General features: G+C 39.1%; 1 protein-coding gene across 1 annotated transcript in view; it reads left to right on the top strand.

Annotated features, from left to right (window-relative positions):
* The window catches only part of LOC110098099 (probable acyl-activating enzyme 1, peroxisomal), a 55,166-nt gene extending 37,949 nt beyond the window's left edge, over positions 1-17,217 (top strand). Inside the window, exons 2-3 of the mRNA XM_020824813.2 lie at positions 15,423-16,857; positions 16,977-17,217. Coding sequence (XP_020680472.1) covers positions 15,423-16,857; positions 16,977-16,999 — 1,458 coding nt within the window. The 3' untranslated portion in view covers positions 17,000-17,217. The remainder of the gene's footprint in view (positions 1-15,422; positions 16,858-16,976) is intronic.
* The last annotated feature ends 220 nt before the right edge of the window (positions 17,218-17,437 follow it).

The raw sequence follows: 17,437 nt of genomic DNA, 5'->3' as shown, positions 1-17,437 counted from the left end.
ATGCTCTGGACTGCAGACCATTATCGTCCTTTATATGTTACTGCAGAGAGCGATAAGCTGATCATCAATCGAATCCTGATTGATCCCAGATTTTTCATAAATCTAATGAGCTTGAAAGCACTAAGATTGCTCTACCTCGATGTGGAACACCTCAGGCCAGATAAGTTGATGGTGCATGGTTTCAACGAGAAAGGGCAGAGGACTCTCGGATTATTTATGCACCTCTTGTATTTAGAGAACTTCATACAGAAGTCAATTTCATGTAATTGATGCGGACACTTCATTTAAGTGTTACTAGGTCGCCCCTGATTGCATGAATATGGTGTCATCCCATCGACATTACACCAGTGTATAAAGTATCTCAGATATGGAGAAGAATTCAGGATCGCTGGTGACATTCAACCCTTAACATCCATGAAGCAATAATTTATAAAGATGCACAGTACTTCATGCCAAAGAAGCAAAAGTCTTTGAGCTTCTTGGAGGCTTAAGGCATAAAATTCAAAAGTTGTAAATCAATCCGAACAGGAATATGAGAAGAAGCAAGTGGGGAGAAATAAGACAACGCCGATTCTTCCCAAAGAAGCGATCACTCCTAGATCAAAGAAATATGTGCCTCATCTAGGGAGTGACACCAATGAAGATGATGTCACTCCAACCAAATCCCGAAGAGTATGCCAGTCTACGGACGAATGAAGTTGGTAGGTTGAATTTTCAAACAATGATTATGATTACGACTCTATTTATATGAATACAGTTCAGGGTGTATTCTCCAGAAGAATAGACAGCTTGTCGATCTCAGATAGCATACTTGTAGTCACGCGTATTCCCCTGCAACACTTCAAAAAAATTATTCCGTGCGAGGTGCATAAGGTTGAAGAACTCGCTACCCTTTCTCTACCTCTTAAAAAGAAGACTGCGTCAAGGAATATATTATATTCTGTGTGGATGTGCGAAGAAGAGAATAATGACTGGTGTTGTATGCTCATCGATTCTGAAGAGTTACTACTTATAAGGCTACCTAGGTTTAATATCAAAGGTATTCAAAGAATGCTACGAAAGCAAATCAATATTCCTACCATCAAACGACAACTTCATAGAAGCTTGAGCCTATGGTATGCAAGGAATCCGCGTCCATTACAATAGAAGGATATAGTTGCATATAAGGGTATTGGATTCATCAAGCCAAAATTCTTCCGGAAAGAGACTTGCCAAGCAATTACAGATAGGAAAATTGTATCCGATGATGGTGGCGCTGAAGAGATTTATAAAGTTGATGATTATGATGAGCAGCCTGTAGAAGCCGAGCCTGCACTAGAGGAATTGGAAGATGGTGGACAGGCAGCCACTATGGATGAACTAAAAGAAGTCAACTTGAGAACTGAGGAAGACCCTCGCCTAACCTTCATTAGTTCTCTCCCACCTGAGGAGAAAATATAAGAAATAAAAGAACTCTATGAATTCAGGGGCTGCTTTGCCTGGACATATGCTGAGATGCCTGGCTTATCCCCTGATGTAGCAATTCACAGATTAGTCATTAATCTAGATGCAACACTCATCAAGCAAGTTTCAAGGAGAATGAGATTGAAGATTGAAAAATAGTTGATTGTAGAGACGAAGAAGCTCATAGAGGCAAGCTTCATTCGAGAAGAAAAATATGCCGATTGAATTGCTAATATCATCCCTGTAAAGAAGAAGAACAGTCAATTCATATCTATATCGATTTTCGGGACATTAATAAGGCATCCCAAAAGATGACTTTCCTTTTCCTGTATCGGAAGAAGAGAATAATGACTGGATAACATGTCCAACTATGACATATTCTCGTTTATGGATGGATCGTCATGATACAATAAAATCAAGATGGCGCATGAGAATGAAAAACATACATCGTTCAGGATGCCCATCGGTATTTTCTGCTAGACGATAATGACCTTTGGCCTGAAGAATGCTGGTGCCATCTACCAGCCGACAATGACTCATATATTTGATGATCTTAAGATGAACCCCCTCAAGTGTGCCTTTGGGGTATCCTCCGATAAATTCTTATGGTATTTTGTTTATCATCGATGAATCGAGATCGATCCCTATAAAATCAAGGTGATTACGAAGATGCCACCACCAAGGAATTTGCGAAAGCTCCGCTCACTGCAAGGACAGCTGGCTTTCATTCAGAGATTCAAATCGAATCTGTCGGGTAGGTGTCGGCCATATTCAAAGTTAATGAAGAAGAATGTTCGTTTCAAGTGGGATGAAGAGTGTTAGGAAGTATTTGAAAGTATCAAAAGATACTTATTAAATTTGCCCATTCTCGCAGAGCCAATTTTGAGAAAGCCTCCTATACTGTACACGGCAGCACTATAAGAATTCCTCGGAGCATTATTGGCCCAAAATAATGAAGAAGGCAAAAAAATGCGCTTTACTACATCAGTTGGAGGTTAATTGATGCAGAAAGCCATTATTCGCCTATCGAGAAGCATTGCCTAGCGTTGATTTTTGCAGAAACTTTGCCACTACATGTTGTCTTACATAATTATGTTGATTTCAAAGATCGATCTGCTGAAATTCTTGATGATAAGACCAGTTTCGATAGGCATTCTAGCCAGGTGGGCAGTACTATTACTTTAGTTTGATATCACATACATGCCATAAAAGTCGGTGAAAGGACAAGTCTTGACAGATTTTCTCGCTGGGTATCCTATCTCAGCAGACTCTCACTCAATGATGATCTGCTCAATGAACAAATCATACAGGTTGAGGAGAACGAAAAGCTACCATTCTAGGTGATATACTTCGATTGGGCATGGTCGATTAAACCTGTTCGACCTCTAAATATTGCAATAGCCCGAGTCGGCATCGGTCTTGTTCTCATACCGTGAGAAGGAGGCATAATGAGATTTCCATTCAGTTTGACTGAACCTCAAACCAACAATGAAGCCGAGTATGAAGCTCTAATAGTCGGATTGGAGATCTCAATTGATGTTAAAATTCAAAATCTTCAAATCTACAGCGACTCTCAACTAGTGATAAATCAAGTATTGGGCATTTACAAGATTTGCAAGGCTGAGTTGGCTCATTACCATCGGCGGACTCTTGAGCTCCTGAAGCAGGTGCCAAATGTTAAATAGCTTAGATTCTTCGAGGACAGAACGCCAAAGGAGATTGCTTGACCAAATTGGCTAAGGAAATGACAAACACCAATGAGGATAAGCCTATATTTATCGGAGTTTTTAATCGTCGGGTCTTGGAGCCTGCTCTATTACAATTCCTTTAGTGTCAGATGCAAGCCAGCAGGATACAATCCCGGTTAACCCTCAATCTCTCCACCAAATCATCATGGAAAATTATCTGGAAGGATATCATGTGGCTAAGAGACGTAAAGCTAGTCAAACTTTAGAATCATGGGTGCATTACTTAGATGTTGAAGTAGAAGATGATTGGAGAAAATTCTTCATCGACTATTTCAAAGAAAGTAAACTTCCGACAGACAAATCTCTTGCCACGCAAATTCAGAAGAGAGCATTACGATATGCGTTCATCAATAATACGTTGTATCGCTGGGCTTTCGATCAAATATGGCTTAGATGCCTAGGGTGCAAGGAAGCTGATAAAGTGATAACAGAAGTCCACAAAAGACTTTGTGGTGCACATTAGTCAGTTCCCAAGATGATAGCTAAAATAAAAAGAATGAGTTATTATTGGCTGACAATGGTGAGAGATTGTATTGATCTTTCTAAGAGGTGTAACGAATGTCAGATTCACGGTGATGTTATACATCAACCGTCAAATCCTCTGCACTCAACAGTAGTATCCTGACCATTTGAATGCTGGGGTACATATATAATCAGTCTGATAGATCCACCATCTTCAGCGGGACAACACTTTATTCTGGCAGCAACAGACTACTTCTTGAAGTGGGCAGAAGTGGCTCCATTCAAAGAAGTCACATCTGAGCATGTGATCAATTTCTTTACCCACAATATTGTCTACAGATTTGATGTATCACGCCGCATAATCTCGAATAATGGTAATGCTTTCAAAAGTACAAAAAATTATAAGTTCATTGATCGGCATAAGATCGATTGGCGATATTAATCGATATACAATCCAAGGGCAAATGATTTAGTAGAGGCATTTAACAAGACGTGGTGAAATTGCTGAAAAAGATCATCACCAAGAATAAAAGAGAGTGACATACAAAAATGGCAGATGCACTATGGGCGTATCGTATTACTTACAAGACGCCGACCAAAGCCACTCCCTATTTATTGATGTTCGGGTTTGAAGCTGTATTGCCACTAGAAATCAAGTTGTCATTGCTCCGTGTAGCTATCCAGTACGATCTAACTCAGGAACAAAATGCTCGATTGAGAATAGAAGAACTCGACGTGCTTGATAAAGTCAGACTACAAGCTCAACAGAACTTGGAAATCTATCGGGCGAGGATGACAAGGTTTTTTGATCGAATGGTGTGCCCTTGGGCATTTCAAAAGGGGGAATTGGTCATAATGCAGATAAGACCAATCATCTCGCATAGAAAAGTTGGTGGCAAATTCGTATCCAATTGGGAAGGACCTTTCGTCATTGAAAAGTTGTACCAGGGAGGGGCTTATCAATTCATCGATTTGAATGGTCAAAGGTCCATGCCGCCGATCAATGGCCGATACCTGAAGAAATTTTACCTATAAAATTGTCCGAGAAAATGTTATGCTTAATGTGTTATATTTTCGTACATGTTTATCAATAGATACATTTCATATTTTAAAATTCTCGTATTACGAGAATGTATTTCAAAATTCCTCATCGGAATAAATGGCATTTTAAATATTTATTCGGGTCGACATCACGTTACATGCTGATATCCCCGAATAAATATTTTAAATATCAAAATATAAAGCTCATTCAAAATCTCTCTATAAGATGAGACATTTTAAATATTTATTTTAGTTGACATCGTGCTACGCACCGAGATCGTCAAATAAATATTTAAAATTTTAAAATTTTAAATTTATTCCATTCTAAGATGTCCTTGTAAGACGGGATATTTTATTAATTATTTGGGTGGATATCGTATTGTATTCCGAGATTCCCGAATAAATATTTAAAATTATCGATGCAAATATTTCTTCAAGGAATAATACAACAAATTATTTTCAAAATATATGCAGGTGATCTTCTTAAACTTCGAGACACCTTCTCCAACGCACAAAGATTTAAAAGTTAGAAAAGAGGCTTTCGTGACTACACACTTCAACAAATCGGGCTGGAACAGCTTGAAGTCTTTCGACAGCTTAAAGCTTATGGTTCGAATGGGTGTAAAAGGTCGGATCCAACTCGCCCAAATATGATAGGATCGCTGGCATCTCCGTTTACTCAACACGCCATAAGAAAGGTAGTAGTAGTGGAATCGCCACTTCGTCAACCTGTTAGTAGGGACTTTAGGAAGTACGAAGGCTAATTTGACTCGATAAGTTCAAGTGATCGTAGTCTACCAAATTCTCCCAATTGATCGGAGAATCAAAGTTTCAAGGGAAGGAGTCGTGAGCAACATAGGCTCTAAATCTTCAACCATAAAGGATGACTCCAAATATATCAATTTCAATAAAATCAGCATTGGGAAATGCATTTCCCATAGCTCAAATCTGAAGCCTGAATGGGTGTAAGAGGTCGGATCCAACAAGCCAAAATATGATTGGATCGCTGGTGGCTCCATCTACTCAACATGCCGTAAGAATGGCCATAGTATGGGAACTCCCATCTTAGCAAGTAGATGACGAAGAGCTGTCAAATCCTAGCTCTCCTAATTTGATGAACTCAAGTGACTCAGATTAAGGTCTTCTCAAGTGGTTAAGGATCAAGATACTGCCCACATTTAGTATTATCAACCGAATTCAAAACTTGCAAATCCTTTAACAAATCCATAAAGCACAAAGTTAGGATCGAAAGAATTTTTTTTAGCAAGTCCACTAAAGCACAAAGCAAATGATTGAAGAAATAATCCCAAAGTTCAAGAAAATTCTAGGGCTGAACTAAGAGGATCTGACCATCAACAAGTCCGTCATGCACAAAGCTCTGGACCTATTATTTCTCTCCACCGACCTAATGGAAGCCTAAAGGGTTTAGGTCACCGGCATCTACTCCATCAAGCTCGCCAAAGCAAGAAGCAAAGGGCAGAAGATATTAAAAAAAAATACCTGACAAGTCAGTAAAGACAAATAAGGTAATTCTTTATCAATGTCTGCAGCACAAAGCACATGACATAAGAAATCAAAATCTCAAGAGCCAAGTTAAAACTTCAAAAAGAAGTATCCTAGATGATATTTATGAGTCCCTAAAGACTGCGGGCATTTTAAATATTTATTTAGGTCGACATCGCACTGCGTGTTGAGATCCCTAAATAAATATTTAAAATTTCTTGCTAAAATGCAGCTAAAGGAGATAATAATGGAATATCCTCCGTAAACTGAAGGTGCTAACAACATAAAGTATATTTTGAGCAAGATACAATTCCCTTATGAGGCAATAAAGTCCCGCCATATGACGAATTTACAAAGCTCGGGTAAATTCTAAACAACGCCTGTATATATATGGTAGAAATATCACATCCATACATAATTATGACAAAGAAGAACAATGAGCATATACAAAAGGGCTATAAACCAAAGAAATTGCGGTGTCGAAAGAGAACACATAGTGGTGATACTATCTACTATCGTCAATCTACAAAGTGATGCTCTGGAGGCCTGAATACAAGAAGCTGTATCACTCTCATGTGGGTCTCTACTTGGCAAGAACCAACATGTCAATCAATTTTTTGATTACAAGTGCATCAGAAAAGTTATAAAGGTACAAAGATGGATTTTTGGAGATCCGTAAAATGAAGCATCCAGCGTGACATCCAAAGAAATTCTTGGAGATCCGCAAAATAAAAATCTTAGCGTGACATTTGAGCAAGCTCTTGGAGATCCGCTAAATAAAACATTTGTATGACTTCCAAAGCGGATATCTGGAGATCCACATGGTCAATCAACATACAACAAACGTGATTCGCTTTAGATGCAAATCACATTTGTTGGGGGGCATTTATTGACCACTGGACAAATAATCAAAATCAACTCGAAAAAAAAAATGCTAAACAAAAATCCCATAAATCCTATTATTTGACTGTTCGGCGACGCCGGCGTCGCTTCTCCGCGATTCCTGCAGGAGTTCCGCTGAATCATACTCTTTTCGCGTCGTTAAATAGGAGACAAAGAGACCTCCATTCACTTCTGCTCCCGAACTCATCAACCCGTGCTCTCTACCTCCAAATCCCGATCCCAAGTCCAGTGCAAAATCCTCCATGCCGACCTCTATCTTCTGTAAGTAACCTGAGCCCGCCGTCCTTCTTCATCCTTGTCATTCGACTCCACGAGCCCAGACCAAACTCCACTGTGCCGATCGCCTCTCCTCCTTGCCCTAGCCTTGCCCGACCTCCAGGTTTCCCCAACCCAGAGAGAGAGAGAGAGAGAGAGAGAGAGAGGGAGAGAGGAAGAGACCAACCTACCTAAATCCTTCCTCCACCAATCTCCTTCCCTAGCCGATGCTTCTTTGGCGACATTCCCTTCCTGTGGTTCGAAAGTTATAACATTTTGATCGGGAGTAACGAAGGAGCCCGCTCACTCTGTAGGTAACTTTCTCCTTCGGTGCATTTCTTTCGCCAAATCCCATGAAGCCGCCAAAATAATAAAGGGAAGCAGAGGATTTGGCTTAAATCCTCGCAAAGCTTACTCTAATCTCGCTTTGTTTTTGCTTAAACCTAAATTGTTTATGTTTAAATAATTTGTTTTAATTAAAATTAATTTCTTTTAGATCATAATTAATTATTATTAAAAATATTTACTTATATTTAAATAAAATTAAGGGAAATTTACATACATACCAAGAGAGCTCTCTTTCTAGAGAGAGAAAGAGAGGGAAAGAGAGGGAAAGAAAGGATTTTTGGGTTTTTTTAGTGGAATGGGCTTAGAGTGTGTAGGAAATTGGGGGAGTGAGGTTAGAGAGAGAAAATCTCTCTTTCTCTAATTTTTAGAGAGAGAAAGAGAGAAGGAAACTCTCTTTCTAGAGAGAGAAAGAGAGGGGAAAGATGAAATTTGAAGGGAATTTGTGTAGAGTGGGTTTAGGAGGTGCAAGGAAGTGAGAGGAGAGATTTAGAGAAAGAAAATCCCTCTCTTCTCAATTTTGGAGAGAAAAAGAGAGAGAGTGAAATTTTTTTCTCTCTAGGGAAGGAATTTGGAGGTATGGTTGAGAGGGAAGATGCTTGGGGTGGATATGGAGCTATTCACGACGAAATTTCACTCTCATTCTAGAGAGAGAAAATTTTCTCTCTCTAGGTTAGAGAGAGAAAGTGATGGATGAATTTTTTTTTGTTGGAATGGTGTAGGAGGTGTAGGGAAGTGTTTTTTGTGATGGGTAGTGGGTGGTTTAATGAATGGATGTGGAGATATGAAAAATTAGGGTTAGGGTTTGGTGTATGTCTTGAGAAAGAGAGGTTGGAGGAGGAAGAAGAAGAAGGAGAGGAAGGAGAAGGGAGTAGAGGAAGAAAATATAAGAAAATGGAAGGAAATGTGGAGGGATGAAGAAAGAAGAAGAAAAATGGGAGAGAAGAAGAAGGAAGGAAGAAGAAGAAGACGGGAGGAAGAAAATGGAGGAAGAAGAGGAAGAAGATGAATGAGAGATCAAACCTTGAGCTTGGAGGAGGGAAGAGAGGCCGGCGGCTTGAAGAATCGCAAGAGGAGATGAGGGGCGGCTCCTTGGGCGTGGAAATGTCGTGAAATGAGAGTGGGAGGGGCGGCTGGGAGAGTATGAGGGTTTAAGTGGGTTATTTAGGGTATTTTAGGGATTTTTTATTTAGAAAAATTAATTTTCTTATTTAAAACCTCTCTTTCTCTCCCTCTTTTTCCAAAACTCTTTAATTAGATTGCACAAAAAATAAAAAAAATTTTAATCTTGCATCGAGTTGGTCGTCGCGTCGTCGCTCGCACAAGTCGTCGTCTCGATTCGCGCGCCCAAAATTTAATTTTCGCCGATCGACGACCCCTACCAATATGGGTGTCGATCTTAGCTGTTTCCGTTGCTCCGGACGCATCGGCGCTGTCCGTTTCGCAAACGGAGTTCGTCTCAACGATTTTGGGTTTTCGGGTTGACACGCGTCGGGTGAGATTTTGCGCGATTTCGAGCTCTTTCGCTTTTCAAACTCATCTCGTGCGGTCGACTCGACCCGACACTAGTATTAGGGTCAACAATGAGTTATAATGCATATTACCTGTTACAAGGGTAATACATTGGCAAAACATTTAAACTTCTACAAGCTAATGTATAAGACTCTTTATTCATACAATGATCATATTTACAAGCGATCATGGCTGATGTAGTCTATTGGAAAATAGCAATCATTGAAATGCTATGAATACGGAAGATCACAAATAAAAATATGGATGAAATTATAACAACTAAAAACGTCTACGAGCTATGTAGCAGATGATAGTAGGTATGGCAAGATCCTACATTCAATACTGGTCAAAATACAGATGAATGCATCAGTCTTCTGCAACACAAGACCCATGTATAATAAGTGTGGTGGTGCTCTACGACCCACTTCAAAGAATAAGTGAATACATTCAGCTCTAAAAGCAACAAAGTCAGGGTTTATTATATTCTTCGTAGTAGTCATGCGAGAAGATATAACATTCCCATCACTTGCAATCTCCCAAATACAATCTTCTCTCCAACAAGCATTACACCTTATATGCAATATAATGCACTCATAAGTGACGAGGATTGAGTATGATGCATGTTTCAATCACTTAAACGAACACACTGCTCTATTGCAAACAAAATAAATTAATGCACATGACGATACACAACAAATGCAACACTCCGCAATCAATGCCAACATACAAGACATATTTGAGAGGATACACGAGACAAGAAATATCAAATTAAGGCTGAAGTGTGGCCCTCCCACAGCCAGTACAAACCAGCATGCAAGTAATCGTATAAATATCTTGCAAATGAAAGAGATTAGGGTATAACGAATATAATGACAATGCAGTTAGTGATATATTCTACAAGCATATACAGAAGCTTGTAGCAAACGCTAGGGTATTCCTACAATTAAAATCAAAATGTAAGCAAGCATATTTAATCTTGCAAGCTACAATCAACAATGGCTAGCGGAGATGCATTTAAAAATTTTGAGGAAAATGTCTCCTTCGTATAATCAACGCCATTTGATTGAAAGTGAATATACCAATTCCCTACAAGTAAAAAGGCTCAACGAAACTATCAAAGACCCATTCCATATTCAACATGCCAGTTGAAATTAAAATGATTTGACATGTGGCGAAGAATAACGACGATGCACATCTAAGAGTGTTCCATCAACAATGACGCAGTCATCCAAGGTTAAAATGATTGATTCTTTATTTAAACCAACAGTAGAAAATGATGATGATGGCATAATCAAGAAGTCATGCACTAATTCCCATACTAGTTTTGGGAAAAGAAAGCCAGATCAAATCATTATGGAGTGAGTGAATCTCAGTTCAACCAGATTCTGAATATCGAGTTGGATAAGATCATTGAGGCTTGCAAGTTTCTTGATAAACAACGGCCATGCATCCAACATATATTATGTATACAAGTATTGAAGTACTACAACAAAATAAACTTCTACGAGCTATCGTAGAAGACCCATCAAATATTTCAAAATACCCCTGCACATACAATATAATTTGTATAAACATAGGTTCACAAAAGGGGTAAGCGCAATCCTAAACACCCGCTTGGGCCCCGGCGAGCATGATGTATTTATACAAGTGATGTTTAGGGATGCTACGCAGGTCAATAAATTTGAACCCGATCCTCCTAAGCAGGTAGATAGGAGCCGACAAGGTTCAGTAAATAATTACAAAATACCTCCAAACACCCACATGGGTCCCGACGAACTACCGTATGAACACTCGTGACGTCTAGGAATGTTGCGCCAGACAATAAATTTGAACCCGATCCTCCTAAGCAGGTAGATATGAGTCGACAAGGTTAAGTAAATAATTACAAAATGCTCTCAAACACCCTCATGGGTCCCAGCGAGCGTCTTATAGATACATACGTGACGTCTAGGAATACTGCGCGGGTCAATAAATGAATTCAAGTTTGAACCCGATCCTTCTATGTGGATTAATAGGAGTCAACAAGGTTCAAACTATCAAACAAATATACGGTTGCGGCGACCGGTATATTTGTCTTAATACATTCATATTATGCATTCAAGGCCTATAACAAAGAAAACTCACAAGCAAAGGCATAATGCCTACAAAACCCGATCCTCTGTCGACAATTTGATAGAGTCGACAAAGTTCGATCATTTAGTAAGAATGATCCCAAATACCCTGATGATGGCCGTGCTGAACAAAAATCTCAACCGGAGGGGTACACAAACACTTTCAAATGTCTTCCAAGCTCCACCCAAATACGCACAAAAATCCAAAAATATCAAAACCCAAAAAATTTCAAAATCCAAATATTTAAAATGGAAATTCATCCATCAAATAACTTAAAAGCAAAATCCATCCATCATTCGCAACAGTTTGCCGAGGTTGATAAATTGAAATTTACTTCAGCTCACATAGAGCTAATGGCTAGTCGAAAATATCACGAGGATCCATTATCAAACAATCTCCTGCCAATAGGGACGTGGTACGTGTCTTCTAACTGGCGATTTTGCTGCCAAATGGCACCGCAGTATAAACTGTTATGAACCCGGACCTCTGAACCGAGTGGTTTTGTCGCCAAATGGCACCATGAAATACCGGTTATGTCCAGAGCCAATACATTCCTTAGTGTCATCAAATTCTTGAGATATGAATCAATAGAATATGATCGATAGGGCACAAAGCCCTCTATTAACTAAGGTGGATTCAAATTTGTCCTCTTAGACAAACATTCACCCCAGGTCTATAAGGTCCCCTTGGACGAAGCAACCCATGGCTGCCGACAAGGATCCTTCTATCAAGTTGGGTTGACTACCTCCTTTGACTAAGTAGACCAAAGACCACGATGGCCTGGGACGACAATACCATGGGATCTTGATCGAGTCCATCATCCATTCCCCACCATCCACTTTAAGTGCAAGATGGTGAAATTTCTATTTTAAATATCAAACTTTTCAAATTCCCAACTTCAAACCTAATTCCTAAATCCAAACCCATGCTACTACTATATGCTAGATAATACATATATTCGACGTATTTGATTGACGACTAGCCTTAATCGAAAGTTCTCTCTTGTGATTGGGAGGGGTAATTAACTATAGGGGCTTGCGCCTATAGGAAAACTAGAACTTAGATCATAAAGTCCTTGCAAAATGAGGGTGAAATCCTTGGGTAGTGTCTTATCTACAATCTCATCTGCCTTCCAAAATTTACCCCGAAACTAAATCCGTTAAAACTCCATGTGCTATTGCCCACACAAGACGCAAATAGCACATGCCATTTTGATGTGCTACGCCACGCCATGCAAATAGCATTGTATGTGCGCCGCGCCACACCATGTGACTGGGCGCGTCATTTTGCACCGTTGATATGTATGATCTGATTAATCATGGACCATCATTTCCTTTGAATGATCTATTATCTAAGGAAGCCTTGAGTGGCAAGGAGTTGAGTTTTCTCACCTCAAAGTTTTTAGCTATTCATCATGTGTTTATGTTGATGCAAGATCTAAGAGTAACTTGATCCAAGATCAATCAAATGTATATTCATTTTATATGGCTCAAATGAATTTGACTATAAATTCTACGATTATTAGAATTAAAAATTTATTAGGAGTATGGATGTTACATTCAATGAAAATAAAATATACAAGGATAGAAATGAGACTCCTTGATATTCTTCCAAATATGTTAGAGATATAGGATGATGATGATCAATAAGACAAAAATAAAAGGTGTACTCAAGCTGATGAAACACAAAGAGTTTCTGAGGCACCTGCTATTGAAATTAGGAGATCTAGCAGAATCTCAAAATCAATACAAAGGTATTCTCCTTCATTGTACTATTTATTATTGACAAATGATGGTGAACTAGAGTGCTATGATGAAGCCATTTAAGTTGATGATTCAAATAATTGGGAGCAAGCCATGGATGATGAGATGAATTCGTTTGAGTTAAATCAAAATTGGAAGTTGACAGTTAATATATGGCCAGAAAGTATTGCAGAATAAGTGGGTTTACAAGTTGAAAAAAGAATCTGATGGTAGTAAGTGCTATAAGGCCTGATTTATAGTTAAGGTTTTTAGCAAATGGAGTGAACTATATTGAATTTTTTTTTTCTAGTGGTGAAGATGACTAGAGTTAGAGTTGTACTAAGCATAGTAGCAATGAAGAATTTATATCTGTAGATGGATGTAAAGGCAACATTTTTTTTTGGTGACTTTAAATTAAGAAGAGTTATACATGGTGCAACTTCGGGGATATTTGAGCATAATTAAAGAATATTTGGTGTGTAGGTTTAAAAAGAACCTATATAGGTTGAAGTAGGAACCAAGATAGTGGTACAAAAGATTTGACAAGTTTATATTAGATAATAGATACACGAAGTGCCAGTCAGATTATTATTGTTTTTTCCAAATATTTCAAAAATTGTTATATATTATTGTTTTTGTATGTAGATGATATGTTGATTCTAGGATCTGATATGGAAAAAATAAGGGAGCTGAAGGAGGAGTTATCAATGGAGTTTGACATGAAAGATTTAAGTCCATCAAAGAAAATTCTCGGTATGTGAATCAGAATGGATAGAAGTGCAGGTATACTGAAGTTGTCTCAAGATGAGTATGTTGAAAAGGTGTTGTACATATTCAACATGGGGGAGGCAAAGCTAATTTACACTCCCTTGAGTAGTCATTTTTAGTTATCTAAGGATTAATCGCCTAATATTGAAGCAGATCAAAAATAAATGGAGAGGACGTTATATGCTTCAACAGTTGGAAGCTTGATATATGTATTGATTTGTACGAGACCATATATAGCATATGCAGTGGTAGTAATCAATAGATCTATGAGTAACCCAAACAAACTTCATTGGGAGATGGTTAAGTGGATTCTCAAGTACTTGAGAGGATCAATTGACAAAACATTTTGCTTTGGAGATGTAGGGGTTGATCTACAGGGATTTGTAAATTCTGATTTCATCGGAGATCTTGATAGTAGGAGAAGCATAACTAGTTAAATCTTCTCTCTGGGAAATACTGCAATGACTTTGGAAGATTGTTACACTCTCAACCACAGAAGCTGAGTATATTTTTATCACTGAGGCTAGTAAGGAGATGACATGGTTGCAAAGTTTTCTTGGTAGAACATGGCAAAGGGAAAAGGAATGGGAAGTGTTGTGGCACTCTATCTCTATGCTGTGGCACTATCAGGCAGAAAAGTTACAAAGTTGAGTGTCGCGACGTTGGCAAATGTGCTGACAGTTTTCTTTCTTGTTTTTCATTAAGGGTTGTATCCCTTTGTAGTTTATGTATGTTTTTTTTCTTTGTTTGTTTGTGCGAGAATAGTGCAAGGGTGAAGAGAGATAAGTAGAGAGCAAGAGAGAAGAGAGATCTATGCTATTTTTCTCCCAAAATTTCATAATGAATTTCTTGGTGTGGTGTGGTTCCATGGGTTTCCTAGTTCTGGGTTTTTCTACGTTAAATACCGATGTTCTTTATTTCTATTGCATTTTCTATTTCTTGTTTGTGTTCGTTGTTTGTTCTACTTCCCCAATAATATATCCTGCTCCGGCTTTCCAACCCTCATGTGGACCTCAGACACCACCTTTTTTACTTAATCCTGCTCCAAATTATGCCTTCCCTTCCATTTTCAACTCAAACCCCCAGTCCTCTTTTGGTTCCCGATCCTGCTCTACCTCCTCCTTCAGCTTTGAATTTGGTTCCAGGCTTCAGCTTGTCCTTTATCGAGTTTTTGTTTTGGTTTTCTGCATCTATTTAAAGCAAATTAAATAACTCTGAGAAATCAAAATGCACTTCATTTGTTTTACTCTACATCCTTAAAAAGCATGCATCATCCCTTAAGTGCTATAGTATTTTGGTGAAGTATAGTTAAGGTTTCCTCTTTTAAAGCTCACAAATGAAAATATCTTGATAAATCTTAACTTTCAAATGTCACATCGACAATTGTTTTAGCATTTCTACATATTTTTTCAGCTTTATTCTACTTGTTTCCTCATTATTCTCGTAGTGATGAAAGTATGATACTTTGGTTTTTATGCCAGGTTGCTGCCAATGTTTTATACTCTCTCTCTCTCTCTCTCTCTCTCTCTCTCTCTCTCTCTCTCTCTGTATACTGTATTTATTGTAATCAATTACACTTTTGAATCAGGTTGCTGTTCTTGCTCCTAACATTCCATCAATGTATGAATTACATTTTGGGGTTCCCATGACTGGTGGGATTCTGTGCACACTCAACACAAGGCATGATTCAGCTATGCTATCAGTGCTCCTTGGGCATTCCGAAGCCAAGGCCATCTTTGTTGATTATCAATTACTAGAGCTTGGCCAAGGTGCTCTTAGACTTCTCGCCAAGGATCGAGCTAATCTTCCGCATCTTATCATACTTTCAGAACCGGATGAGTCTCTGTCTGCTGAAAACAACTATGAAACTCTCTTGAGGACTGCTAACCCCCAGTTTACTATCAAATGGCCCCTTGACGAGTGTGACCCAATATCCCTAAATTATACTTCTGGCACGACATCAAGACCCAAAGGTGTCATTTATACTCACAGAGGGGCGTATTTGAATGCAATCGCATCGGTCCTACTCAATGATATTACTACAATGCCTGTGTATCTATGGACTGTGCCCATGTTTCACTGCAATGGGTGGTGTCTCATTTGGGGTGTAGCAGCTCAGGGTGGCACCAATATCTGCTTGAGAAATGTCTCAGCAAAGGCCATATTCAATGGCATTTACCTTCATAAAGTAACCCACATGGGTGGTGCCCCCACGGTCTTGAACATGATCATCAATGCTCCACTCAGTGAGCGGAAATCGCTGCCTGGAAAAGTGACGGTGACAACTGGTGCTGCACCTCCACCCCCGAAAGTTTTGTTCCAGATGGAAAACCTTGGCTTTCATGTCATCCATTCTTATGGTCTCACTGAGACCTATGGCCCAGCAACAGTTTGCACATGGAAGCCTGATTGGGATGCCTTGCCCTCAGAGGATCGTGCAAAGCTCAAATCGCGCCAGGGACTTCAACATCTTTGCATTGAGGAATTGGATGTTAAAGACTCAGTTACAATGAAGAGTGTGCCAGCTGATGGAAAAAGCATAGGTGAGGTAATGTTTAGAGGCAACACAGTGATGGGTGGTTACTATAAAGATATTGATGAAACAAATAAAGCTTTTGCTGGTGGTTGGTATCGTTCTGGTGATCTTGCTGTTAGGCAGGCTGATGGTTATATTAAGCTGAAAGACAGGGCTAAGGACATAATCATCTCGGGTGGGGAAAACATAAGCACAATAGAGGTGGAATCAGTGCTTTATAACCACCCAGCTGTGCTTGAAGCAGCAGTGGTCGGCCGGTCTGATGAATATTGGGGGGAGACGCCATGTGCCTTTGTAAAGTTGAAGGACGGTGCTTATGCTAGCAGTGAAGAGATCATTACCTTCTGCCGTGCGAAGTTGCCACATTATATGGCTCCTCGTACGGTCATCTTTGAGGAGCTTCCAAAGACGTCAACTGGGAAGGTGCAGAAATTTGTTCTCAGGGACAAGGCGAAGTCCTTGGGTACTATTTTCAGGAGCGGAGGAAGTAAGCTTTGATCAGCCTTCTTCACTTGATTAGTTATTATGCTTGATGTTAATTGAGGTGCTTTTCTGTGATATTCCTTCACCACTCTTAAACCTCTGAACAAAATATTGCATTCATAGCTATATGCTATTATCTGCAATGAAGGATGGAGGAAATCATTCAGCTCATGGTAAGCGTTTGGAGATGATGAAGTCTCCTGCTCGGCATTCACATGGGTATGTATGTGCATTTTATTAAACTTGTCATTATTTATTACTCTGATGTCTGACCTTATTATCTTGAGTCATTTGAACACTTTAAACATAGTGAGTCATACGTTTCTTCAATATTAACCACAATGGTGTGACTATTTCTCTCGTAGTTGAAGCATGTGCTCCCCTCAGCTTTCAAATCTATGTTTGTGTCAAACCCTAAGTTTAGAAAAGTGTATACTCTGTGATGAGGACATCGAAGATCAACGGCTACGATCGTGTCTATTTATTTTCATGTATTTTATTTGTTATTTATACTTTTCCATTTCTACCCTCACTTGAGGGCTTGTTTTATGTTTGCTCTAGGGGCAATTGTGTCTTTTTATTTT

The sequence above is a fragment of the Dendrobium catenatum genome, unplaced genomic scaffold (genome assembly GCF_001605985.2).
Source record: "Dendrobium catenatum unplaced genomic scaffold, ASM160598v2 fragScaff_scaffold_1638, whole genome shotgun sequence".
NCBI classification, from domain to species: Eukaryota; Viridiplantae; Streptophyta; class Magnoliopsida; order Asparagales; family Orchidaceae; genus Dendrobium; species Dendrobium catenatum.
Note: the sequence above shows the minus strand (reverse complement) of the source record. Positions and strands in the feature narration are given on the sequence as shown.